This window comes from Antechinus flavipes, chromosome 3, assembly GCF_016432865.1.
Source record: "Antechinus flavipes isolate AdamAnt ecotype Samford, QLD, Australia chromosome 3, AdamAnt_v2, whole genome shotgun sequence".
Taxonomy (NCBI): Eukaryota; Metazoa; Chordata; class Mammalia; order Dasyuromorphia; family Dasyuridae; genus Antechinus; species Antechinus flavipes.
The window spans coordinates 538,938,568-538,965,654 of record NC_067400.1 but is presented as its reverse complement, the minus strand read 5'-3'; the positions used below and the strand labels follow the sequence as shown (position 1 = coordinate 538,965,654).

The 27,087-nt window shown below is 34.4% G+C and overlaps 1 protein-coding gene across 1 annotated transcript in view; it reads left to right on the top strand.

Moving 5' to 3' along the window:
* Positions 1–24,993, top strand: part of LCP1 (lymphocyte cytosolic protein 1) — a 60,095-nt gene extending 35,102 nt beyond the window's left edge. The window contains exons 9-17 of the mRNA XM_051987306.1: positions 1,177–1,319; positions 4,883–4,978; positions 6,120–6,315; positions 7,865–7,943; positions 9,013–9,127; positions 11,904–12,037; positions 13,730–13,853; positions 17,226–17,350; positions 23,197–24,993. Of these exons, the coding sequence (XP_051843266.1) occupies positions 1,177–1,319; positions 4,883–4,978; positions 6,120–6,315; positions 7,865–7,943; positions 9,013–9,127; positions 11,904–12,037; positions 13,730–13,853; positions 17,226–17,350; positions 23,197–23,329 (1,145 nt within the window). The 3' untranslated portion in view covers positions 23,330–24,993. The remainder of the gene's footprint in view (positions 1–1,176; positions 1,320–4,882; positions 4,979–6,119; positions 6,316–7,864; positions 7,944–9,012; positions 9,128–11,903; positions 12,038–13,729; positions 13,854–17,225; positions 17,351–23,196) is intronic.
* The last annotated feature ends 2,094 nt before the right edge of the window (positions 24,994–27,087 follow it).

The window sequence follows — 27,087 nt, the reverse complement described above, 5'->3', positions numbered from 1 at the left end:
ACAAGCCATTTCATCTTTATGAGCCTCATTTTTCTCATATGTAAAATAAGAGCATAATTAAATGATTGTGAATACATTCAGTTTTCAAAATCTAAAAGCTTTATTTCATATACAGATATGACTAGGACTTGAAATGTAACTTTTATTTGACTTCTATTTAGCCAGATATGTCACTTCTGTCTTTGAATTGTGATAGTCTGTGGAGTGTCCCATGATGTCTTTTATATCTTATTTTATAACTGTAATAATCAGCACAGAGAACTTTACATGTTCTCAATTCATATATATTGTATTCTTGTGATATTTCTTTATAGTTAATGTTTTTAAAGGAGGAAAAGAGCCAATATAAATCTTAGAAACTGTGGCATAAAAATTTTGGTTTGAAAATGGCAGATTCTAAAATAAGTCTGCATCTAAACAAAACCTTTTCTTCTGGAAGTGGAAAGGAGAATAGATTATGTTGGTGGGATGTTTTAATTATACAAGCATTTGAATTCTAAAATATCTCTGAGAATTGAAAAGAAACAGTTATATTGTCATTGTTATCTAATTGATTTCTGAAAAGTAAATATCTTATCAGGAAACATGATTTAGTGAACACAGAGTGGATTTTAATATGAGTGATATATTTCTAGTTTGTACCATTGGGATCTTGAATAGCTCACTTAACTTCTTTGTTTGCCTCAATTGTTTTACTTTAAATTAGAGAATAACAAATAAAGCCATTATGCCTTCCATCCATTTTCCTTGCAGGGACACAGGGAATATTAGCTGAGATGAGATTAATAGGGAGAAAGAACTATGGGGATCTTGTGTTAAATCTAATTGGAATCTTCCATTACACCTCCACAGAGTTTTAGTCTGTCTTTTCCCTTCCTCAATTTCTTTTTAAGGAGTTTGACTATGAAGGAAAAAAAAAAAAGAAAATTTGGCCAATCAGTATGATACCATGTGGACAAGTCATAGAATTAGAATGTTAGAACTAGAAGGGACCTTAGAAGACATTTTTTTTTCAACTGCCTCATTTTACAGATGATGAACCCAACCCAGAGAGGTTAAAGGACTATTAATTCCTTCTTCAGATTAATTCCATAGATTATATTGATAGAAGACATGGCCAATTTCAATATGCACCTCGGATTTATTTTTTTCCTTTTCACTTTTTTATTTGTCTAGCTCTGATTGCCCTTTTGAGGGAAGGTGAGAGTCTGGAGGATTTGATGAAACTTTCCCCCGAGGACCTATTGCTGAGATGGGCAAATTATCACCTGGAAAATTCAGGCTGCAATAAAATCAACAACTTCAGTACTGACATCAAGGTAGGAAGAATGCAGTTGAATTCAATTTGACTAGTATTGGAGGGAAGGTGTTAGGACTGGTTGAAGTTCCACCTAGATACTGTTCTTTAGATCTGGCTATAGCAGGAGATCTTAACCTTTTTTTGTGTCATGGACCCTTTTGGCAATCTGGTGAAGCCTATGGACCCTTTAGAAAAATATTTAAAATTTAAGGGAGTGATGAATTTTGATTAAAAGTAAGTGAAAAATAAGAGTATAACTTTTCCCCCTCATATCAGTTCATGGATCCCCTGAAATATCTCCACAAGCTTCAGGTTTAAGAACTTTGGCCTATAGGCTTTTGGATTTGGTGAAATTATCACTCCTGGGTCTGAGGAGGCATCTCCAAGGCTCTAGTGACTGTGTTATACATATTTTAAAAGTCTTATGTACATCAGTTAGCAATTACTGGAGCTCAGTAGGTAAAACAAAGGAAGAAGAGAATATAAAGGAAAAAGAAACAAATGTCATTTTTTGCAGGAGCAGGTTATACTATAGATATGACTGCTATCTTTCTAATTTCATCATTGGTGAATACTTTTCTTTTAAAAAAATGATCAAATGATATGTGTTGCTCTAACAAGGAGCAATTTTCACTTGAAGTATATGGCAAAGTCCACAATGCATCATTCTTGGTTTATCTTGTTTTCTTAAGTAGATAATATAAATGTTAACTTGGGGTAGGGGGGTAGGGAATGTAAGCAAAAATGATATTAACAAAGGGGATAGAAATAGTGGACTGCCAAAGAGCTGTCTTGTTTGAAGCCAATTTTTAGAAATGTGAACCAAAAATTGCACCTGCTGTTAACCTGATGTATCTGGACCTGTGGGTTTTGTTTTGTTTTGTTTTCTATAAATAATAAAGTAAAATATCTTTGAGTCCTAAAAAAAATAATAATTTAAAAAATTTTTAAAAATTTAAAAAATTTTAAAAAAATGATCAAGGGGGCAGCTAGATGGTGCAGTGATTAGAGAACTAGCCCTGAAGTCCAGGAGGATCTAAGTTCAAATCTGGTCTCAGACACTTAACACATCCTAGCTGTGTGACCCTGGGCAATTCACATAACCCCAATTGCCTCAGGGGAAAAAAATGAACAAAACTCATTTTTCTTTGAAGAATTTAAGAACAAAAATGTTTTGTTTTTGTTTTTATAGTGAAGATTTTGTGAAAATGTACTTATTTTCTACATATGAAAAATTTTATGAATTTCAGATATAGTAAATCTGAGAACTCTTCTCCTGAATAAGAGTTTTCCTACTAAAATCTCAGTTATCAGTTTCAGACACCCCGCAAAGAAGGCATAATTGCTATTTTTAAACATACAGAAAGAAGATACATTAGTGAGAAACAACAGCTGTTTTTTTTTCTGGTCGAGAACAAATCAAGATGTGGGGAAAGGCAGAGATAGGATGAAAGAAATTTTTGTTAGACAGCAGAAAGTAATTTCTCATTGTAATTAAAAAAAATATGGTACATTTAATTGCATTACAAGAAAAGTGGTTGTCTTTTGCTCAAGAGACTAAAAGCTTTACTCAGGGATAGATAGTTTGAAGATAAGCTAATAAACAGAGACAAGGTTTACACACCTTCAAGATACTTTCCATCCTTGGGATTCTGTAAATTAGGTGTTCCAATAAAGTATCTGCTTTATGCACTAAGTATGCTGTGAGCTAGATAATTGGTATGATTCTTTACATTGCTGAAGCCTTAGCTTCTCTTATTGGTTTTTCCATAGTGTTCTAGTTACAGGGATGCTTCCTTATAGAAAGCTTCCTATTTGCTTGGTATATCTATTAATAGCCTCAAGTTCATATTCCCACCTAACTAAAGTCAGTTAGGTGGTACAACAGATAGCAATATTTGGAATCAGAAAGACCTGAGTATGAATCCTGTTTCAGATGTTAACTAGCTGTGTGACTCTGGGTAAGTCACTTAATATTGTTTGCCTCAGTTTCCTCTTCTATAAATTGATCTAGAGAAGGAAAGGGCAAATGGCTCCAAAATTCTTTGCCAAGAAAATCCCAAGTGGGGTCATGAAAAATTGGACATGATTGTAATGACTGAATCACAAATTCCATTAGCAATTCAGCCTTCCTAAATTGTTACATCTTTTCTCAATCAAAATTAAGCTACTTGATTATTTGTGTTTAGAAACACAAATTAAACTGATTTCTATTCAATAGAATTATTCAGCTCTTTCAGAGTTGTAACCACTTGAGAGTTTGAAAAGTTTCTATAGGAGATAAGAATCATTTTTAAAAGTACAGTAATATTGATATATTGATGCAAATTCTCTTTTTGATGGCAACATTAAAAGAAATATGTACTCTAAATCACATAAAATCAACATTTATGGAGACAGCAGACAGTCATTCTGTTTGTAGAGTTCATATTAGTCTCTGGGAGCTTTATGTGGCATCTGGTGATTTGGCTATTTCTGTTTTTTTCCTGGGACTCTGAATATAACCGAAGTGGCAAGAAATGTTATGGCATATAATATAACTAAGCCCTGTTTTTAGAATTTGGACTTTATTATCTATTCATACTGAACTGCCTTGACAATACCCCCAAAGAGACTGTCAAAAAAAGTCAAGCCGAAAGATTGAGGTTAGGTCTGATGGTGTGACAGGGATTGAAAATCACTTTTTCCCAGTGTAGGTTAATAAGAGAAATGAATAACACTATACTATTATTCTGATTTAATAAGTAGAAAACACTATCTCTATAACTGTTTTTATCTAAAATACATATGATCACTTAATCTGCTTTTAGAGAATTTAAATTATCCCTCTCCCTTTCCCCTCTAATCTCTATTTTACATGTAAAAATAAGAAAATACTTTCAAAAGATTAAAATTCTTAAAATTCTTCTCCTGGATGAGACATTTTCCAGAATATTAAGGATAGTGAAAATACCATCCATAAACTCAAATTGCTGTCACTATTCTGTAAGATAGAATTAATTTGGCTTTTATTTCTGGATTTGTGAGTTCAAAAGGTCTAGCCAAGAATTTACTGCATGCACTATTTTACTCTCCCCTTTAGTCCTAAAGAATGCTTGCTGATTGCTTCAACTTCTATCTCTGACTTTCTTCTGTTTTGCTTAGTGTCCATTTAATGTTTCTTTGAACTCTTCTGTTTCCTCCTGTCATGTCTTTTGTTTAATCCTTAGCTGACTGACTTCTACAGCATTTTAAAGGTATATATTTTTCATGCATACAACTTAATACATATAAATTAACTGTAACCTCTTAAATGGCAACAATGGTAGCATATGGTTGTTTTTTGTTTTGTTTTGTTTTGTTTTGTTTTTTTGTAATTTAAAGTTTTTTTTAATTGCTTTTGAATAGAAGTTATTGAAGTGAAATTATATAATAAGCCATAATATGCAAATTAGTAAAATTGTTTCTAGTTTTGTTAATGAAATTCTAATCTTGAATATTTACTGAATCAGAAATAAAGCATGCTTGCTATTGGGAAATACTGTCATAGCACACCTGTAGTTATTGCATTATTTTAAGATGTAATTTCTTGCTTTCTTTCAGGACTCCAAAGCTTATTTCCACCTGCTTGAACAGGTGGCTCCAAAAGGAGATGAAGAAGGTATTCCAGCTATTACTATTGACATGTCAGGAATAAGGGTAAGAATGGACATATAAACTCTCTCTTAGTAAGACCTTAAAGTTCAAAGATCACTCTTTTTCTGTGCCTCACTGAATGGGATTGGTGTTAAGGAATTCTTACTCTTAAAAAACAAGATATAAGAGTTAAAGAATTGATCAGTTGGATTAGCTGAATGGAGCAGTGGATAGAGAACTGATCTTGAAGTCAGGAGGACCTGAGTTCAAATGTGGCTTCAGACACTTAATACTTACAAATCACCTAATCCCAATTGCCTGGCAAATGAAAAGAATTGATCAGTCAGTAAACATTATTAAGTAACTACTATATGCTAAGCACTGGTTGAGTAACTGATGAGTAAGAAAACATTTGGGTAATATGAATATACTTCGTATTATGTATATATATATATATAGATATAGATATAGATATAGATATAGATATATATAGTCTAAGGGACTATACAGTATACTAGAAAGAATGTGGGACTTGAAGACTGGAGAGCCAAAATTCAAATTCTCACTCTAAAACTTAATATCTATATAATCTTGAGGTAAGGCCCTTTATTAGTGAGCATTAGGTTTTTCATTTGTATCTCCCTCACAGGGTTGTTATAGGGCTCAAATGAGAAGTGTATACAATGTTCTTTGCAAACTTTTAGAGTGCTATATAATAAGCTATTATTGCTATTATGTTATATATTATGTAAGTCCCAAAGTAAAAAGGAATTCTTATTCTTGTAGAATTTTAACTGATTTTTAAACAATTTTATAAACTTATTTTATATAATCTGTCCAAAATTGAATAATGAGGCATCTTCTAAAAATACCTGATACATTTAATTATGTATTAGATTCTACTATAAGAACTTGTGAATTGTCTCGGAAGTTTTTTTTTTAAAGGACAGGTACCTATCTATAATTCATTTAGATAAAATTCCAGTTCTAGAGTTAATCTTTTTAAGATCTCTTTTAGATTTATATCTTGGGTATTGATTTCAGGCAAATAAAAGTTATAAATAAAATGCTAATAATGTGGTGTAGTTTCCATGGGAAAATACCAGGATATAAGTAAACCTAGTGTTAATTTTTATATTATATCTATAACTTCAAGACTTATGGTCCTTTGACCAAGATTTGAGATCTGTCTAAATTGATGCAGGAGAAGGATGACATCCAGAGGGCAGAATGTATGTTGCAACAAGCAGAAAGACTGGGATGCCGGCAATTTGTCACCGCCACAGATGTTGTCCGTGGGAACCCCAAGTTGAACTTGGCTTTCATTGCCAATCTCTTCAACAGATACCCTGCCTTACATAAACCAGAGAACCAAGATATTGATTGGGGATCTTTTGAAGGTAACTCTTAACTGATTATATCAAGATGTTAGGAAAAATCAAAACACATAGGATAGCTGTTCAGTTTGTAATTCATAAATGATTACAAACATAACAGAACACATTGGTGAGCACTTAAGTTTCTTGGCATAAAGAAAAAAATTGAATAAACAGATAAGTCATATCAATTATAATCAAGAAGAAATAACCAACTACTCTTATATCCCATCCATTATATATAGTTTTCACCCATTATCAGGATTCAATGCTTTCAAAAAAGCAATGCTCATCCCACTATCAGTGAATAGAGTGCCAGATCTGGAGTCAGAAAGACTCATCTTTCTGAGTTCAATTCTAGCCTCAGATACTTACTTACCGTGTGACCGTGGGCAGATTAATTAATCCCACTTGCCTCAGTTTCTTTATCTGAAAATGAACCAAAGATAGAAATGGCAAACCATTCCAATACTTTTGGCAAGGAAATCCCAAATTGGGGTCATGAAGAGTCAGATGCAACTAAAATGACTGGGACAGCATCTTATTTTCAGATGAAACATCAACATCTTCATCTCACTATTAAATGAAATAAAACATTGCATTAAAAAATAGATATTAAGGGACTTAATGGAAGTTTCCATGGGCAAGATGTTTTAGCCATTCTTCTTCTAAATTTAATGTGTTCAAGTTGTTTCAGTTGTGATTCATTTGACATGTCATTACCTCATTTGAAGTTGTCTTGTTAAATACACTGCAGCTGTTTGCCATTTCCTTCTCCAGCTCATTTTACAGATGAGGAAACTGAGACAAATAGAGTTAAGTGACTTGCCCAGAATCACACAGTTATTAAGTAGCTGAGGTCAAATTTGAATTCAGATCTTTCTGATTCCAGGTAAGGAATCTTAAGATGTCTATTGAATTAGTATCTTTTAACAGATGCTATGTTCATTTCCATTGTCATGCCTTTGTTCACACTTTTTCCCTGGACTGCAACACCTTCCCCATTTCTCTCTACCTCCTGGACTTCCTCTTCCCCCATTAACAAAGCCTCCCCCCCAAAAAAAACACCAAAAAAAAGCAACCCAAAGAGATCTATCTCATGAGTATTTAAAGTCCTTGCTCAAACATATTCCTCTATGCTATCTTTCCTATAAAGATGACCCACACTTGTTTCTCTCTTTCTCATCTCCCTTAGCACTTACTATCTATATCACGCATTTGGTCACTTAGTAATTATATTTGTCTTAAACTGTTTTCTCTTTTGTGCACAGCCGTCTTATCTCTCTGATTAGACCACTAGTCCTTGAGCACAAGGCCTCTGGTGTCTTTTGTATTCTTCATCATGCCCAGCACTGTATTGGGCACATACATGGTGGGGGAGGAAGAAAGATTTAACTAATTGGAATTGGTCAGTGATAACAGCTGAAATCAAGGCTCATTACTATTAGTCCCTCTTGTCAGCTGCTTTCTCACTCCATTTGGAATTTTTTTAAAGTCTCTGTCTATTCTGATTATAAGGATAACATGTTTTCTACACATTTCTTTAATAACTGGTTGTCCTCTGTTGTTTTAGGTGAGACCAGGGAGGAGCGTACATTTAGGAACTGGATGAATTCCTTGGGTGTGAGTCCTCGAGTCAATCATTTATACAGGTAAGGAGACATGGAAGTTTGGCCTAGAAACACCTTAAAAAGAGATATCTTCAAGTATGGTTTTCCCTATCTTGAAGCACAAAAAGAATTCAGCTTTTGTCTTTTATTCTCATCCAGTCACTCCAAATAATAACAGACACAAGAAGTATATGGCCACACCCACCTTATTTTCTGAGGATAGACAACATGGTGAGACCAACAGGACAGCATCCATATCCATAGATTAATAGATTTCTTGGGGCTGCTTTAAGAAAAGAAAAATTATGATAAGAGTTCTTTGGGAAATTGAGCTGGCTATTTAGATTTAAATGCAAAACAGGGATCTATGGTTAAGTTGGGTTAAGGGTCTTTTTTTTAGTTCTCAATTACAGTAGGCCAAGTAGCCAGCTTTCCACATATCCTCTATTAGCCCTATTAGTAGCTTCAGTATGTATCACACTGATTTGTTCTAACCATTGGTGGTAGCAGGAAAAGGACTGGATTTGGAATTAGATATTTTGAATAACTGTTTACTATGTCATTCTTTTATGTGACCTTGAGAACAAAACTCAACCTTTTTAGCCTCAGTTTCTTTATCTATAAATATAGGGATCCTTGCATAGGAAAGAGCTCTGTAAATTTCAAAGTATCATAAAAATGCAGTTATAAGTATGGCTTTTTTGCATTACTAAATGAACAGATTTTTTTTAAAAGAAGCTGTTGTTGTTGTTGTTGTTGTTGTTGTTGTTGTTGTTGTTCATGCCTTCTCTGACATAAACCAGGGATATGTCAACCCACTGATTTGATCTGCAATCAAAGCTCCTAGTAGATATGTCACAGTTCTTCATGATCTTACATCTTTCTCTTCCTTTCCTTTTTGGGGAAAAAATATTCAATAGCATAGATTGTAATTAAAATTTGGGTCACTACTTCTTAGTAAATCTACCTTGAAAAGAGCAGTCTACAAGCTCTAAGCTTCTCTGTGTTACTTCCTATGGAAAATGACTCTTCTTTGCTTTGTTCTGTAAAAGATGTGTGGCTTATATGAGGTTTACATGAGGCGATATATGAGTATTTTTTTTTCTTTTAGTGATTTGTCAGACTCATTGGTCATCTTCCAGCTCTATGAAAAGATTAAAGTACCTGTGGACTGGAATCGAGTGAACAAACCGCCATACCCTAAACTGGGGGGTAACATGAAGAAGGTAGGCAAATACCATTGCCAGACTCAAATAGGCTAATGCAGGAATAACCTTGCCAAACACTGTGTGAATAATTTATCAGGAGGCCAAGCTCAAATAAGTAACATTTACACAAAAACACAAAGATCAGAAACTAGAGCAGCTTTTTTTTCCCCCTTAAAGTGTCCCTGTTATTTTAGGTAATAACCTCTTTACAATTAAATATTAGTTTACCAAAAACACTGAATGTGAATATTCTGATTGAGTTTATTAGAGAAGACAATGCCATATTCCTACAGCTCCTATAGATTGTCTAGGTCTCCACTATACCTTGCAAAAGAGATTCTCTTGGGGCAGCTAGATGGCACAGTGGATACAGTACCAGCCCCTGAAGTAGGAGGATCTGAATTCAAATCTGACTTCAGACACTTAATACTTCCTAGCTGTATGACCCTACGCAAGTCACTTAACCTCAATTGCCTCAGCCAAAAAGAGAGAGAGAGAGAGAGAGAGAGAGAGAGAGAGAGAGAGAGAGAGAGACACTCTCTTTTTGTGTCGATGGCTTATTTGGGCAAATAGGTCTAATGTCCACATTAAGAGCTACAATTTGTTGCCATGAATCACATCAGGTACCAAAGTTCTAGATATTATGTAGCCCCAGGTAGGTTTGGCAGTCTGATATGGGCCTGGAATATGAGAAATTCAAACTGTCCATGTGAATTGCCATAAACTCAGCCATTCAAGGGATCTGTTGAACAATTAATTAATGAAGGTTGAATCGCTATCAAGGTGTGGTAGAGGGCAATAATACTCAATGCTTTGATGAATTTGCTGTAGTTTTGCAGTTCAAGTACAGTATGAATGTAAGAAAATGTGAAAAATTCTTGATATGAGTTATATTTCAAACACTTGTCACCATTTTCACCCAGAGAGACAAGTCTGATCATCTGGCACATGATGTACACATCTACAAACTGGTCATTCAATTCCAGGGAAAGATTTATTAAATGTTTCTGCTTTCCAAGGCGTTATGCTCTCAATTCAGACACTTTTAAAAAACTTTAACTTGGTAGTAATGACTTCTCCTGTTAGGTAGCAAGGATAGAGCACTGGGCCTGAACTCGGGAAGCTATTTCAAATTTGACCTCAGACACTTACTAGCTTGATCATGGGCAACTTACTTAATCTCTAAAATGGAGAGAATAATAGCACTTTGGGGGTTTAAATCAGATTAAAGTGGCAAGTACTTGGCACATAGTAGGCATTCCTTTCCCCTTTCTTTAGAGTATGATGCCATCATCAGGCAGGAAAATTTGGAGACTATTTCCATTGATCAAGAAAGACTTAGCTGACACATTTATTTTTAAAAATATCATTAAGCATCTACTATGTAGAACATTTGGTAACTGTTGGAGTAATAAAAATATTGAGATGAATTATAGTTATGATCAATAATAGGTCCCACTTAGTCATTGTTTGGGTCTTGATAGGATTAAATATAAACAGCATTTTTTTTCTGTTTTGACCAGAAATTCTAGAGGTTCTTTTCCTCACAGATTAATATACAAATACACACACATACATACAAACACATGTATATGTGTATTGTGCACATATACATATGTGAAGAGAGAGACAGAGACAGAGAGAAGGATAAGAAGAGGGAAAAGGAGAAAAAGGGAGAAGGGGGAGAGGGAGGAAGAAAGAGAGAAAGAGAAAGAGAGAGGGAAATAAGGAGAGAAGGAGAGAGGAAAAGAGAAAGAAAAGCTATTTGACTAGATAAAAGAGACCATGCTCTGCCTCATTTCTTACCTAGCCTTAATCACTGAATGAATGGATGTTGCCTCAGTTAAACTGAGACTTATTTAAAGACCTTAACTTAAAAGAGGTCAAGGTTTCCTTTTGCATCCAGGGTCATCTTTAGTCATTCTGATCTACATCTTGCCACCCTACAGGACTCTAGAAAAGAAAGTGAGGTAGGTGACCTTACACAGTCCTCCCTCACTTAAAATCCAATTCACTTATTTGTCATAGGATTATTTCCCTTATGTTATAGTTCTCTTAGAACAACCAAACAACACCACAACAACACTGCACCATAGAATCAGACCCCTAGAGATACAAATCTAGGCTACTTATCATATTCATTCCTTAGTCCAAGAAAATGGATTTCAACCTTCAAAACAAAAACTTTCTGCTTGGAGCAACTAGATGGCCCAGTGGATAGAGTGCTAGCCCTACAGTTAGGAGAAGCTGAATTTAAACCCATCCTCAGACCCACCCTGTGTGACCTTAGGCAAGTCATTTGACTCCAATTGCCTTCCCCTAATTTTTTTTTTCTATCTATCTGGATAGACATTATTCATCATAAGAAGTAGCATGGCATAGTGGAGAAAGAATCTGCATTGGAATCAGGAACACTGAAGTTCAAATCCTGTCTCTCTACATACTACCCATGTGACCATCAATGAGTCACTTGACCTCAGGCAATTCTCTTAAATTTATTAATTAGAGCCAAATTGCCATCTTCTTCATTGAAGGAGTTTTTAATTCTTGGGAGTTCTTTACATTTATGATAACAGAGGTTCAGATTTAAGAAAAGTCATAGAAAATGTTGATAATAGATTCCTTTATTCTGTCTGGGGAAGAGTATTCAGAGGAGTTAAGAATAAAGGCTAGTACTTTGAAAAAAAATGAGTTTTGTATTATATCCATCATCTGTTATACCCATGTGCTTTATAATGGAAATTTCATATGAAGATGACAATACTAAATCATTTTTCTGTTTGATCATTAACAGCTTGAGAACTGTAACTATGCTGTGGAACTGGGGAAGAACCAAGCCAAGTTTTCTCTTGTTGGCATTGCTGGACAGGATCTCAATGAAGGAAACCGCACATTGACATTAGCCTTAATTTGGCAGTTAATGAGAAGGTATTAGTTATGTTGGATAAATTGGTTACCCAGCTAATAGACACATGTCACTACATTTTAGAGCTAAGTAACTTCAGCAACCAAGAATAGGATTTCGCCTAACTGGTAGGCCAAACTCAACAAAAGGTGATTTTCAGTAATGGAAGACATCACTAGATGCCTTTAGGAGTCAAATCTAAACTTGTATGGGATTTTAGTTCTAGAATTGAAAGAGATCTCAAAAGTTATTGAGTCTAATCCCATTATTTCTATAACCTAGAAATTTAAGGTAATGTTAATTGTATTGGACTGAGATGTAAGTAGGCATAAAAAAGGAAACAAAAAATATTATTATTATTGAGTAAACTCTTTTGAGGATATAAACTCAAAGACATATAGAATATGCCATGAAATTTCTGAGGCAAGACAGTTTTTGTGACATTATGCAGAAGGGTATGATTTATTCTAGTTCAGTCTTTGGGACCAGAAATTCTTTTCTTTGTTCAGTCAACCCTAACTTTTATGGTTTTCTTGGCAAAGGTACTGGAATGGCTTTTTACCATTTCCTTCTTTAACTCATTTTACAGAGCTAAAGAAATTGCCCAGGATAGAGCACCAGCCCTGAATTCAGGAGGACCTGAGTTCAAATCTGATTTCAGACACTTAAAACTTCCTAAACTATGTGACCCTGGACAAGTCACTTAACCCCAATTGCCTCAGGAAAGAAAAAAAAAAAAAGAAATTGCCCAGGATTAAGCAATTAAGTAAATTGCCCAGGATTTGGCTTGCTAATATCTGAACTCACTTTTGAACTCAGGAACAGGAGTCTTCCTGACTCCAGCCCAGGCATTCTGTCCATTGTGCCACCTAGCTGCCTAAAAGTTTCTTAACATTTTCCTTTTGAATGTTTCTTTTGCTTGAAAAAATGTTTTCGTGTTAATTTTTCTTCTCTGGGATAAAACTATTTAAATGTTTTCCCCAATTATTCTGGTCCACCCGATCTTTCAGCTTTTAGTTATTTTCTGCTTTTGTTACTGATTTTTATTTTGAATTCATTACTTATGTGTAAAATATGTAGCTCTGGCTAGAATAATCTTGTTCCATTTACACTTCCCTGTTCATCGGTCTTTCTTTTTCTTCTTCTGCTTTCTTCTGTCTCCCTCCTCTCCTTTTTTCCCCTTGAGAGATGATGGGGAGCTTTGAAATTTGTACTGTGTGACATAATAACAATGAAGCTTTTAATTAAAATTATCTTAGAAAGCAATAATACTCCATTGTGATTCCAATACCTCAGATATGACAGTATTCCTCTGAGCCAGAAAGAGTATAATTAGATTTCTATCTATAGTAATGCCACTTATGAATATCAATGAAATAAAGCAAGTGAAAGTACTTTGTGTCTACTCTTGGGCCATGATGTTGTTGCTATTATGATAATAATGATAGATTAAAAAAAAAAAGAAATACTATCATTACTATTTCTACTTAACATAATAAATTATTTTTTAATGTCTTTTTTTTCCCTGAGGTAATTGGGGTTAAGTGACTTGCCCAGGGTCTCACAGCTAGGAAGAGTTAAGTGTCTGAGGCTAGATTTGAACTCAGCTCCTTCTGACTTCAGGGATAGTGCTCTATCTACTGCACCACCTATCTGCCCCAATGTAATGAGTTCTTATGTGATAACATAAAGTTTTTTTCTTTTTTTGGGAATAGGTATACACTGAGTATTCTTGAAGATATTGGTGGAGGACAGAAAGTCTATGATGATATTATTGTCAATTGGGTGAATGAAACATTGAAAGAAGCTGAGAAGTGCTCATCTATCAGTAGTTTCAAGGTAAAAATCTCAGTCCCATATTGCTTGTTAAAGACCTAGATCCTTATTCCCAGTGTTGAAGTTTACTGGTTTTTTGTTGTATTGTACAATGCCATTATATGATGTTTGTTAAATATAGAAGCTTTTTCTTGTTGACTTTGAAACAGTCTAGGGTCAGAATGACCCATTGTTGTTGTGACATTTATAACATGAAATGAATATTGACAGATTTCTCTAAGAAGTCATTATTGGGAATGATATTTATTTTCACACACTATCATATTTATCAACATCCTTTTTATTTTTATTTTTTAGAAATACAACACAGGCTTTGATTTTAGAAATACTTGCATCATGTGTCTCAGAATAATTGCATTTAAGAAGTTAACATACACAGAAAGCCAGTATGATTGACAGATCATAACCACCACTTATGGTTGTTTTGATGAAGAAAAGTCTTGTTCCTTTTTTAAAAGGCTTTTTTTTCCCTTTTCTTTTTAATGTAATATGAATCAAGAGCAAAACAAAAGTCAAAGTTTGCTATTGCTTTAACAAAATCCTGGATACTGTGGCATTTTTAAAATGAGTAGAAAATAGTTATTATTGTTCAGTCATGTTTTACTCTTTGTAGCTCTATTTGGGGTTTTCTTGGCAAAGATATTGGAGTGGTTTGCATTTCCTTCTCCAGCTCATTTTACAGATGAGAAAACTGAGGCAAATAAATTAAATATTTGCCCACACTAGCTGTAAATATCTGAGGCTAGATTTGAATTCAGGTCTTCCAGATTACGGGTCTGGCATTCTATCCATTATGCCTCTTAGCTGGCCAGATGTCGTGAGTTCCTAGTTTAACTCCAACTAATATAGATCAAATGTTGATAGAATAGGTGATTTTCCTTAAAATGTGTAAGCCAATTAACTTTCAATTCCTCTATGAGGCCTGATGAATATTCTGCTAGGGAAGACAATATAACAAACTGTGTTCCCAAGGGGCAGTGGGGAATAACTCCACCCTCACTCTTTCCTTAGAGAAAAGTCTTCCTTTCTTCCTCAGTTAGTATCCTTGGCCATAGCATCCCAAGTCTCCTGAAGCATCAGGCATCATGATACTTCAAGGAAACAAAAAGTCATTCCTCCCCAGTAAAAGGCCAGTGGCTTCTGCTTTTGGCAAATGGAGTTGCTCTAGATCCATTGGGCAATTACTATGTAGAACATAGTTCTCAGTGTTAACTAATGGGATAAAAATAGCAAGAGTGAGATTCAGGTTATTTGTTGTTGTTGTTGTTGTTGTTATCATCCTGCAAATCTTCTGTAAAAATGAAAGCCCAATTGAGAAACATTGGACTTCCTGTACAAAAGTGAAATGCCATTTTGGTTTCAAATTTCCTTACAAAATGAGTGAATTCTATTTGTACTCCCAGTCAACTTTGTATTATACAGTTTGTGAAGGTCCTGAAATTATGCGGTGAAGAATCGTCTGGATTTGCCATCAAAAGCCCTGAGTTCCAAGTCTGGCTCTGTTAGCCAGATGTATACTGATTATACTACTAGATATATAGTAGTATACTATACTAGATGTATAACTTTAGGCTGATCATTCTAAGATTTCCTCATAAACAAAAATGAATATAATTGCAACAGTACCTAATTCATAGGACTCTTTTAAGGATCAAATATTGTATTTTACATAAATAATACAAACATCCCAAGCCAATTTTAAATGCTGTTTGTGGATTATAACTTTTATAACATTTTTAGGAAGTACAAATATTTTTATCCCCATTTTTCATTTCAGAGAGTTGAGGCTCAGGAAAAATTGCTTTTTTCCTAAGGCCACATAATTAATGTACGGTGGAGACAAGATATAAATCAGGAGTTTCTGATTGAAAATCTACTATTTTCCCCACTGTAGCTGCTTCATTGCCTAACCGTCTCCTGATATTATTAGTTAGTCTCCTGCTCCCTCTTGTGGTATTGTCTTTATACTGCTTGTTAGCATCGCATCTAATAAATCAAATCTAGGAATCAAGGTAAAATTCAAATCTGGCATTTTAGCTTCTTAGAAATTCTAATTAAAAGTTCATGATGATAGAAGGCTAAAATAAGTGATTAAAGTGAAAGTAAAAAGACTGACTCATTTTAGCTTTGTGCTTTCTCCTTCCCAGGCATTTTGGGATCACTTATGACATTTAAAAAAATGTGTGTGGAGTATGTGGATAGGTAGATAGATAAATAGATTTGTGTGTATATATGTATGTATGTATGTATATGCATATATGTAAATAATGCTTCTGAATAGAAAGAATAAGAATCTTATACACTGCCACCATATCATTATGATTCTTATTTGTACAAGAACTTAAAAGGGCTCCTCCACTCTAACATTCAGATACATGTGCAACCTTATCTTATGCATATGATACTCTCTTGTACATTTCAGAGATTCCTCACTGTCCTGTGAACATGTCTTGTTCAACTTCCCGAGCCTAGTTTGCCTTCAGCTTTCTTCAGCCCATCCAGATACTAGCCTTTCTTAAAGACCAATTCAAGGCCAAACTTTTCCAAGAATACTCTTTTCTGTCTCTTCCAGTTTTCCTGATTTAACCCTTTTCTGACATCCACATCACTTGCAGGCTGTACTATAGTTTAGTTCTCATTTTAAAAAAATATTGCATTATCTTAAGTTATTTCTCCTTAACTAAACTGAGAGTAAGAACTATCTTAATCTTTCTCTCCCAAACAGTATTCATTAAAATATGTAGGGAATGATAAATTTATTCATTATTAATACAGATTTCATAAAATTACAGGTTTTTTTAAGGTTTTTCCTTTTATCTGATGCTAGATGTATTTTATCATTAATGGAATGAATGACATCTTCCCAGGTATTTGTGAACTGGATTTTTTCTGAGAGAGTGGAAAGAATACCAAATTTAGACTCCATAGATATTGGTTTGAGTCTCAATTCAGACACTTTCTAGCCATGTCATTATGGACAAATCACTTGGTGGCTTTTAGAGTCAATTTCCTTCTCTGTCACTTGACAATAATTACAATGTGCTGTTTGGAGGAGAAAAAAAACCCAACTTTGTAAATATTAAAGTTCTTTAAAAGTGTGACTTATTGTTACCAATATTAATATTTTTTAAAATAAATAATAATAAATAGATACATTTGAACTTCCGGAGGCCTCTTCCTTTCATTCTTGAGGTTATAGTCCATTCTGAAGTAGTTCATTTGAAGGAATAAAATTCTGCTGAGATCTCAAAATAAACTGTATAGAAATCACAAAAATGTAACTTGAATGATCTATTCTTCTTGTGACCAATGGAAATTAAAACAGGAGAGATAACTATATATATATCTGTATGTAAAATTTCTTTCTTTCTCTAGGATCCTAAGATCAGCACAAGTATGCCTGTTCTGGATCTCATTGATGCTATTCAACCAGGATCCATTAAATATGATCTTTTGAAAACAGAGAATCTAGATGATGAAGAAAAGCTCAATAATGCCAAGTATGTAAAAACATTTTCTTTTTGGTGGGGTAGGAAGAAGAAAGGAAAAGAATAAGCATTTATATAACCTATTATGTTTTACATATATTAGTAGTGTTTACAAATATTTCCTCATTTCATCCTCACAAAAATATGTCAATAATGTTCTTGTCTCTATTTTATATATGGGGAAACAGACATACTTGTTTAGCATGTGATCCTAGAGTTGAACTGACATCTATCCTGACTTCAGACCCAGGGCTCTATCCACTACACTGCTTAGTAGTCTCAGGGATTTCATTGGTATAGGAAACTCACTTTACCAATACAGATTGACACTACTCTGCAACAAGAACCTTAGAAAGTTCATCATGGATTGTAAGAGGTTAAGAAACTTTATTTCTTATCACAGAGCTACTGTCAGAGATGAGACTTGTTTCTAGGACTCCCTGATTCCTAATGCCACATTGCCTATCAAATGTGACAGGATCTTAAATTTTTTCTCAAGGGTAGAGAACCCAGATTTCCAAGAGGAATAAGGGAGAGTGTTAAAATAAAAAAGTCTTTTTACATTAACTTGTGAATCATACTGGCATTATTGCCGCTGTTGACATGTTTTAAGTGTTATTTCTATCATTGTTGTTTGATGTTCACACTGTTAATTTTCATAGCAGTATAAGAAAATGGCTCTTGAGGTTAAGACTCTTTTTGTCAAAAATTAGCCCAAATTTTTAGTAGTTGACCTTTCAGCAATTTTTTACTTGTGATTTAGTCCGTGTAGAAATCTTCCAAGTGAAGAAATTCCTTCTGAAAATGCAGGTCATTAATTGTTTTTCAATTTGTAGTCTTAGAGGTTATTGGTGTCCTGAGAGATCATGTGACTTGCCCAGCATCCCACAGTTTGAGAAGTGGGTTCTTGAAGTCAAGTCTTACTGATATTGATGTCAGCCATCTATTCACTATACCAACGTTCCTCTCAATTCAGCATATAATTTCATAAAACTAGTTTCATGATCATCAGCTCACAGCAATTCTCTTGAAAGATCTTAAACAAATTAAATACTCTACTCACAAATGACCCACATCATGGGAGCAGGCAGTGGGAAAACCTATGTCTAAGTTCTATTCCTGTGTCCCTTAGGGATCTGAATTTTTTATTTACAAATATCCAGAATCCTGGATAATGGGTGGTGACTTAAAGAACTTAGGACTTAGGTGCCTACATTTAAAGAAGTTTAAAATGTCCCTTGTCTTATATAAAGTATAGAATTAGTAAGCTAAGCATGCTCAAGAACTGATATCTTCAGCCCTATCTAACCCTTCCCATAACATTGCCTAGCAGTTGGGGAAAGATGTGTAACTGTCAACCTAATTAAAAATTGAAGTTTATTTCCCTCTAGAAATAATGCTATAAACCTTTCAAGGTGACAGAAAACAATTAATAATCGTTTCATGTTTGTTCATCTACAACATCCCTTTCCTCTGTTTCCTCTACAATCACCTTAATACAGGTAGTCATTACCATCTATTTCCATTATGGAAATAGCCTATTGGTCAAGGGATCCAACAAGATACAGGAGCAATAATAATGGATCTGGAGTCAGTAGTCCTGGATTTAAGTTGAACTTGTTTCTGTTGCTTCCCCTCTCAGAGTCTCAATTTCCTTATCTGTGAAATGAAAGGGTGAGAGTAGATGATCTCTAAGTTGTCTTCTCATGCAAGATTCTACGTCTTTTTTTTTTTTTAATGCAGGAAAAGATTTATTTTATATTCTTGCAAGAATGGGTTCCTAGAGTAGTAGACACACCTTTGAAACTCCAAAGGCAACATTTTATTCCCTATCTTGAAGCACAAGTCCTTCCCCAATATCCCATTAAGTGGAAGTTACAAAGTTACTTGACATGAAGATTCTGTCTTTATGATATCCTTCTTCCAGCCTTCATGCCAGGGTCATCATAATTTTTAATACTTAGATATAGATTTGCTAATAGCACTTCTGTGCACATATATATTTAAATAACTTTGAATTCAATTCCACAACCACCCAGCCTCCTCCCCCAACAGCCCTTCTTTCTCTCAGTCATTGATGAAATCTCTTCTCTAGCTAAAGTGTACTGTTCTCTTGAACTTCCTTCTCCCAATCTGTAGAACATACTTTGTATTCTCCCAGCCTCATGACTTTACTAGGACTGTTTCAATGCCTGAATTTTTCTTCCTCCTTCCTCCACAAAATATTCTCTGCTTCTACCTTGAACCCCAAACAAAACTTTGATATGGGACTCTGACTCACTTATGTAACATTGTGTTATTTCTTCCTGCTAAAGAGGACAAGAATCATATCTTACTTAAACTTTGTACCTTCTTTAGTACCTAAAATGTTGTTTTGCTCATAACAGGCACACAACAAATGTTTGTAAAAAGAATTTTTAGAAAAACACATTTCAAGTACATCAATAAGTTTTTAAAGCACTAGCCTCAGAACTAAACCAGCATCTACAAACTTAATTGGGATAGAAATTGGTCCTGTGATTTCCTTGGTATAAGAAATTCCTGGTAAAAAAGTTCCTTCTACTAAAGCAAATTGATATGGGAATCTTCTTTGAAATAACCTGGACCATTTAACCTGAAAAGTTTAATGATTTTCACAGGGCACACAGCCGGAATATTACAGAGATGGGACTGAAGTCCAGTTATTCCTGGCTTGCAGACCAGTTTGCTATTCCCTACTGAATTATGAACTGAATTTTAAAGGAAATTGTATGGCATTGACTCAGGCAACTAAGAGTGCTTTGTGGTTTTCCTCTGTTTACCTGTCAAGTATATGGGTTTAAAGCAGGGTTTCTTATTAACCTGTTTGTGGGTCCATGTATATGTGTGTGTGTACTTATATATTAATATATACATGTGTGTATACATATATACATGTGAATGCATATGTATATACACATGGACATATACATATATACACATATCAACAAGATGTGAATACTGTTATGTATGTATATACACCTACACATAAATAAGTATTGATGTGCTTACAAACACACATATATAAATAGATATAAACAGATAAGTATAAACATACTTGTTTATAACACATAACGTGTATGTGTATATATGACATATACATTATATTGAAATGTTTTTATATGACAGATTCAATATAATTTGTTACTTTTGTAATCTTATTTCATGCTTTCTAAAGTGTTATTCTGAGAAAAGAATTTTAGGTTTCACTAGATTGTTTGTAAAGATCTATGAAACAAAAAAGAATGCAAACCCTTAGATGTTGCAACCAATGATGTAATGATTCTTACTATCTTCTACCTCAGAAATTATAAGTGAGAATCAAGAGCCTTATTATTTATAGCATCAAACCAGGCAAAATCTTCTTGAATCTTTTATTGTCTGTTTCCCCAATCCTAAATTGTACATCCAGCCACCCAAAATGATGTTAAGTGGATGAGTGGGAGAGTGCTTGGACTATCACATTTCTTGAAATTCCCACTGCCTAACACAACTTTAAGCATAACAAGAATTGCATAAAGGTTTGTTGATGCTGGTGCTAGTTGTTTTGAGCCCCTTAAAAGAATAAAAACTTCTTGAATATAAAACAAGAGACTTTGATGTAATCAAAACTAAGTTAAATTAACAAAGATTTATTGAGGGAGAAGGTCAAGCAGGAAAATTAAATTGAAAAATATATTTTAAAAATATGTCAGACCATAATTTCATTGGTCAAGGATTTTTAGATGAGAAATTTTCTCTGCGACTACCGTTAAAACTTGGGAAAAACTGGGTTTAAATCCTGCCTCTAATTCATTGCTTCCTGACCCTGAGATCATCATTTGATTGCTTGGTGGTTTGAGCAATTCTCTAAAATTGTAATTTTTAAATGCTAAATTAAAGAGTTTTAAATATCAGACAAAGGAGTCTGAGATTTAATTTTTAGAAAAATGAAGATACTGGAGGTTTTTTAGTATAGGCATTAGTTACATGAGGACAGCAATTTTCTTTAATTGCCAAATGATTTAAATAAGCTATAAAGTTTATATATAATGATCTATAAAGTCCCCTTAGCTCTAAAAAAATCCACAAAACCCACTAAATATTAATTTTAATAATAACCCGACAGTCATATGTAAAGTAAGTTGAAGGAAGAAGACACTGGAGACAACATAGTTGGTTTAGAGACTATTACAATAGTCTCAGGTGTTCAGTGGTTAAAACTTGAACCAGGGTAGGCGGAGGCAGAGGTCAATAACTGGAAGGGTATATCAAAAGGAAAACCAATAATAAATAGATACTTTTTACATGTGGGTGGTGGGAAGGTAAAAAGTTGACTCAGAGGTTTGGGGCCTGAATAACTGAAAGACTAATAGTTATTGCTAATAAAAACAGAAAAGTTGAATTTTTGTTGTGTTATTTAAGGTTTTGGCAACATAGCCACATGGAAATGTCCAATAGATAGTTGCAAATTTAGGGATGGAAACCCAGGAGAAAGCTCAGGACTAAAAATTTAGATTGGGAAATTAACCTAGAGGTCATAATTGAAGGCAGGAAAATGGATGGGCTTTCCAAAAGAACAGAATTTAGGTAAGAATAAACAGTTCACATTTTATGTAGCAGTTAAGGGTTGGGTAAATGTTTTTCTAAAAGCAACCATATCAAATAGAATTTTTATCTCCATTTTGGAAAAAAAGAAAAATTGAGGCTATAAAGAATTGAGTGATTCTCCCATAGTCACCCAGACTATAAGTGTTGGAGCCAGAATAGAACTAGCCCAATATTGAGCTTTGAAAACTGATTATATTTTCTCAGTGGTAAGAATGAAAGCAACTAGCAAAGGAGACAGACATGGTATAACTATAGGGTTAGGAAGAAAACTATAAAAGTATAGCATTAAAATTCAAGAGCCTTAAATAACCTCAGATGCTAACAGAAAGGCTGTGTAAAATAAAGAGTAGTTGAGAAACAATGGATTTGATAACTTTGAGATGACTCAACTTTGAAAGTGCAATTTCAGGTAAGGAGAAAGGAAGTAATGAGGAAGAAGAGGTAGGAAGCATAGCTTTACAGTGTAGTGTAGAGAAATTTGAGGTAACAGTTGAAAGTAAATGGGTTTTTCTTTTAAAGTTAAGGAAGACCAAAAAGTATTTAAAATCTAATAATAATGGGCCAACAGGAAGAGAACAATTGAAGATGTTGAAAAGAAGGAAAATGCTGCAATAAGATCTCAGATTCAGGAAGGGGGATGTGATCTAGAAACGACAGTTTTCTTCAATAGTTGAAGACAATATAGGAGGGAAAGAAGAAAGAATAGTTTTCAGAGACATCTAGAAGTAGAGAATGGGGAAGATGGTTACTTCTATCTTTTCAGTAAATTAAACTTGCAGTCCTTTTAACAGTGTTGGAGGAAAGAAGACGGGTATATAGTTTTCAGAAGAATGGAGAAGTTCTGGGATAACTATTGTAGGACATATACCAGGGAATCAACAGATTGCCAAGTTAAAGCAAAAGTCTAGATGGTATTAAATAATAGCATACGTTTGTATATTCATACAAGTCTGTGACTTTCTTCAGCAATACCCTTGCACAATAAAGAGTCCTTTGTGAGAAATAGAAGGAAATCTTAGAGATTGCTTGATCATATAAAAAGATTGAAACGGAGGCAGGATCTGAAACCTTCCTTCTTTTCTAAACTGAGTATCAGAACTGAGCTGGCTATTAGCCCCAAATGTACCCTGATGTGAACTTTTATTCCAGAGCCCTTTAGACAGTAGCCAAATGTGTTCAAAATGATACATAACTGAAATTATATGACCCCTCTCTTAGATGTTTAATTCATCTCTCATTTTATTTTTTAGATATGCCATTTCAATGGCCCGAAAAATTGGTGCAAGAGTATATGCTCTTCCAGAAGACCTGGTGGAGGTGAAACCTAAAATGGTGATGACAGTTTTTGCATGTCTCATGGGAAAGGGGATGAAGAAAGTATAAGGCCAAATAGGGTTGGACTTAGAGGCTAAATCACACGATTTTGACTGCCTCAACACTGGATGCCCTTTTCAAGACCCAAGAAGCATGTGGACTGGCTAAGCCATTCCAGAGTTTTGAGATATAACATTAAAACAAGGTTCTAAGCAGCATTTAGTTGTTCAGCCAAATAACCTATCCTATGTTTCATAGAAATGTACTTCATTTCTTTGCAAAAGAAACAAACCCAAAACCTCACGTTCAATAATTTATACCCTTGAATATATTTGTTTCCCTTGAAAATCCAGAAATTTTCTTTTCTCAAAATCCTGCCCAACAACCTCCTTTTAATCATTAGACTAATATAAAGACTACAGTATTGTTATTATTCCCAGCAGAATTCAGTTGCAGAGATTTTTTTAAGACAACAAAGTGATGGAGGAAGAAGAGAAATCAGCAGTTTTTAAGACTGTCAGCAGAAATCTATCACTTGTCTATGCAAAGTCTTTGGTCTCTGTGAGGTTCTCTTGGTTTGATACTCCTTGCTGGTGCCTCTTCTTTTAATTCTCATTCCCTGTTCCTAACCTGCAGCCTCTTCTTTTAGCATTGCCTGTGACTTTTCTTTGCCCCTTCCCAAGCTACAGCCATCCTTATCATTAATTGAAGGTATGTTTTTTGCGGGGGCAGTCTTCTACCTATCAGATTTGAGCCTAAATTATTGGGCAATGTTCTTCCATCTCCAGGGCTTAACCTTGCCTTACTCCCCAAACTCATGGAGCTCCAAAATTTCAACCTTTTAGTTTTTCAATAAGTAAACAGCTATTTTTTTTATCCACATAGTGTTCCAGTTCAAGACAAGATTGGACTTAGAAACCTGGGCACAAAATCCTGAGTTCATTTCTTTCCTCTGACCAAGATTTGAATGTGGAGAGATTAAAATGGAGTAAATGGAGATTTTGACTTGCATATGTTCATTGAAGTTGTTTGTCTCTCCATAATGGTAGTCATTCATGTCCATTAACATTCAGATAAAATTGAATAGTTGAGAAATACCTCTGCTTCTAGCAATATTGGGGGTATCCATACCTTAGTGTGATTTGTTTTCAGAATTTTAGTGTATCGATTATTATATAGACCATGTCATTAACAGTTTACTTTCATGAAACTTTAGAATCCTTATGATGCACCTCATGGGGATATGTGCCAATGAATTCTATCCATGTCAGATAACCAGTTTAATAGTCAGTTACATAATTAATTTTTAAAAAAAAAAGCTCTGTGGATTTGAATAGCTGCACTTAAGAAAATCTCAAGAAACAAATTTAAAGGCCTAAAAGTAACACATCAGTTCTCACTAACACCAGACCATCTCCTAATTTGCGTTGAAATGATCTGCTGACAGAGGTGTCTCATTTAAAGATTTAACTTAATGGACTTTAGCCATTAAGCAGTAGAAATCCTCTATTGGTTCTTTTAAGAGGTATCCCTTATGTTGACCCCCCAATCAATGTTTCCATTGTATCTATATGCACAGGTTTGAATTTTGCCTTAGCCTAATCTATACTTATCCTATAGCCTTAGATAACTGTCTCTCTTGCTAACCTCCTTCCATAGAGGAGGAATATAATTGCCTTAATGAAAAATAAAGATAATGCTAGAAATCTGTCCAAATAAAGCGTTCTCTAAAATTCCTGTGTTCTGATGTTTTCTTTTGAAATTTTAGCAATTACAAAGTGTTTATGCTAAGTGTGAAATCATTGATTGAAACTTCTCAAAAATATGTCCATCCCAATTCTTTTCATGAAAGACATGGGAGGAGATTGTTGCTACAGGATTAAGGTACTCAAAACTGTGCCAGATAAGATTAGTTGGTAGAATTTGTAGCATATAGGATACATGAAACTTAATGTAAAACAAAAAAATCCAAAACATAGAGTGAAAGTTGATAGAATACTTTGGAAGTTCTGGAAGTAAATATTTAACTTGTTTTACTTATTCCTACAGGGTACAATTAATATAATAGCTAACATTTATCTAGTATTTACTATGTGCTAGATACCATGTTTTATTATTATCTCATTTAGTCTTCACAAAAATCCTGTGTTGTTTTGTCGTCATTGTTGTCCAGTCATTTTAGTCTGTCCTACTCTTTGTGAATCCATCTGGGATGTTCTTGACAAAGATACTGGGGTAGTGTTGACATTTCCTTTTCCACCTTATTTTACAGATGATAAACTGAGGCAAATAGGTTTGTGACCTGACCAGGGTCATCCAAGCTAGTAAGTGCCAGGCTGAATTTGAACTCAAGTTTTCTTGGCTCCAGGCCCAGCATTCTACTGTAACACCTATTTATCCAACTAGGAGCAGTGAGGAATATTCACCTCGATAGACAGAAAAATACTTTTTTATAAAAGGAATGAAGTGACTTGCTCAGGGTCACACAGCTAGTAACCAATTAAGGCCAAATTTGAACTCAACTCCTCCTGACTTCAGGACCAGTGCTTTATACCATTATATCACTTAGTTGTCCCAGAAAAAACTTTTTGACAATTAAAATTGTCTCAAAGTGGAATCAACCCATTTGTAAGTTAAGTTTTCCATCACTTCATGAATACTCATGTTAGATCCCCACTTGTTTGGGGATATTGGAGAAAGGATTCTTGTTTAGTTATAGACTTGATGACGACTGATACACTTTTCAACTCTTATGATTGTGTGGTTCTGTATAAAACAGATGGTACAGCATATAGAATGCTAGATCTGGAGTCAGTGAAATCTGGATTCAAATTCTTCCTCAGACACTTACTAGCTATGAGTCTCAATCTCAGTCTATAAAATGAGTATAATAATAGTACTCACTCCCCAGGGTTTTAGTGAGTATCAAAGAAAATAACATCTATAAAACACTTTGCAAATCTTAAAGAACTATATAAATTCTAGTATATATATATATGTGTGTGTAATATATATATATATAAAGTATAAATGCTAGCTTGGAGAAGAAAAGATGGGATATGACAACAATCATATATTGGGAGATTTGTCACATGAAAGATGGATTAGACATGTTTTGTAATGCTGAAGAAATTGAGGCAGGATAGAGATTAGAGAACAATTTAATATTTTATTTAAAGTGAGAGATTTACTGGACCAAATGTATCCATGGTTTGGTCCCAGGGCTGAATGAGACTATTGTCTCAAAGAATCCAACCCTGAATGTTGGATACAAGATTCTTTTATAGGGTAACAAGAACAATGACATAAGGGGGGAGGTACCTGGGTAGGGATTACCTAATGGGGGGAGGCACCTAGGAAATGGATGACATAATGGAGGGAGGTACTGAAGAGGCTTCTGATATGCTAATGATGTCTAAAATGGATAAAGACCTTTATCCCATTAAACATTAAGAATGAATAAGTTTAGCCTAAGGTACAGGGGTCCTCAAACTTTTTAAATAGGGGGCCAGTTCACTGTCCCTCAGACTGTTGGAGGGCCGGACAATAGTAAAAACAAAATCTTTGTTTTGTGGGCCTTTAAATAAACTTCATAGCCCTGAGTGAGAAGGGATAAACTTTCTCAGCTGCCACATCTGGCCCTCGGCCTGTAGTTTGAGGACCCCTGAATTAGACCTTTAGCCTATCTAACATTAAGAGGGAATGGTTATAACCTGAGGCAGATTAACTAAATAGGACAATTAGGGAAACTGGGTCAGGACATTAAAAGAGAACTGGCACAACATCCCCATGCTCTCTCTTCATTTCTGCCTTGACTTCTTTCAAAT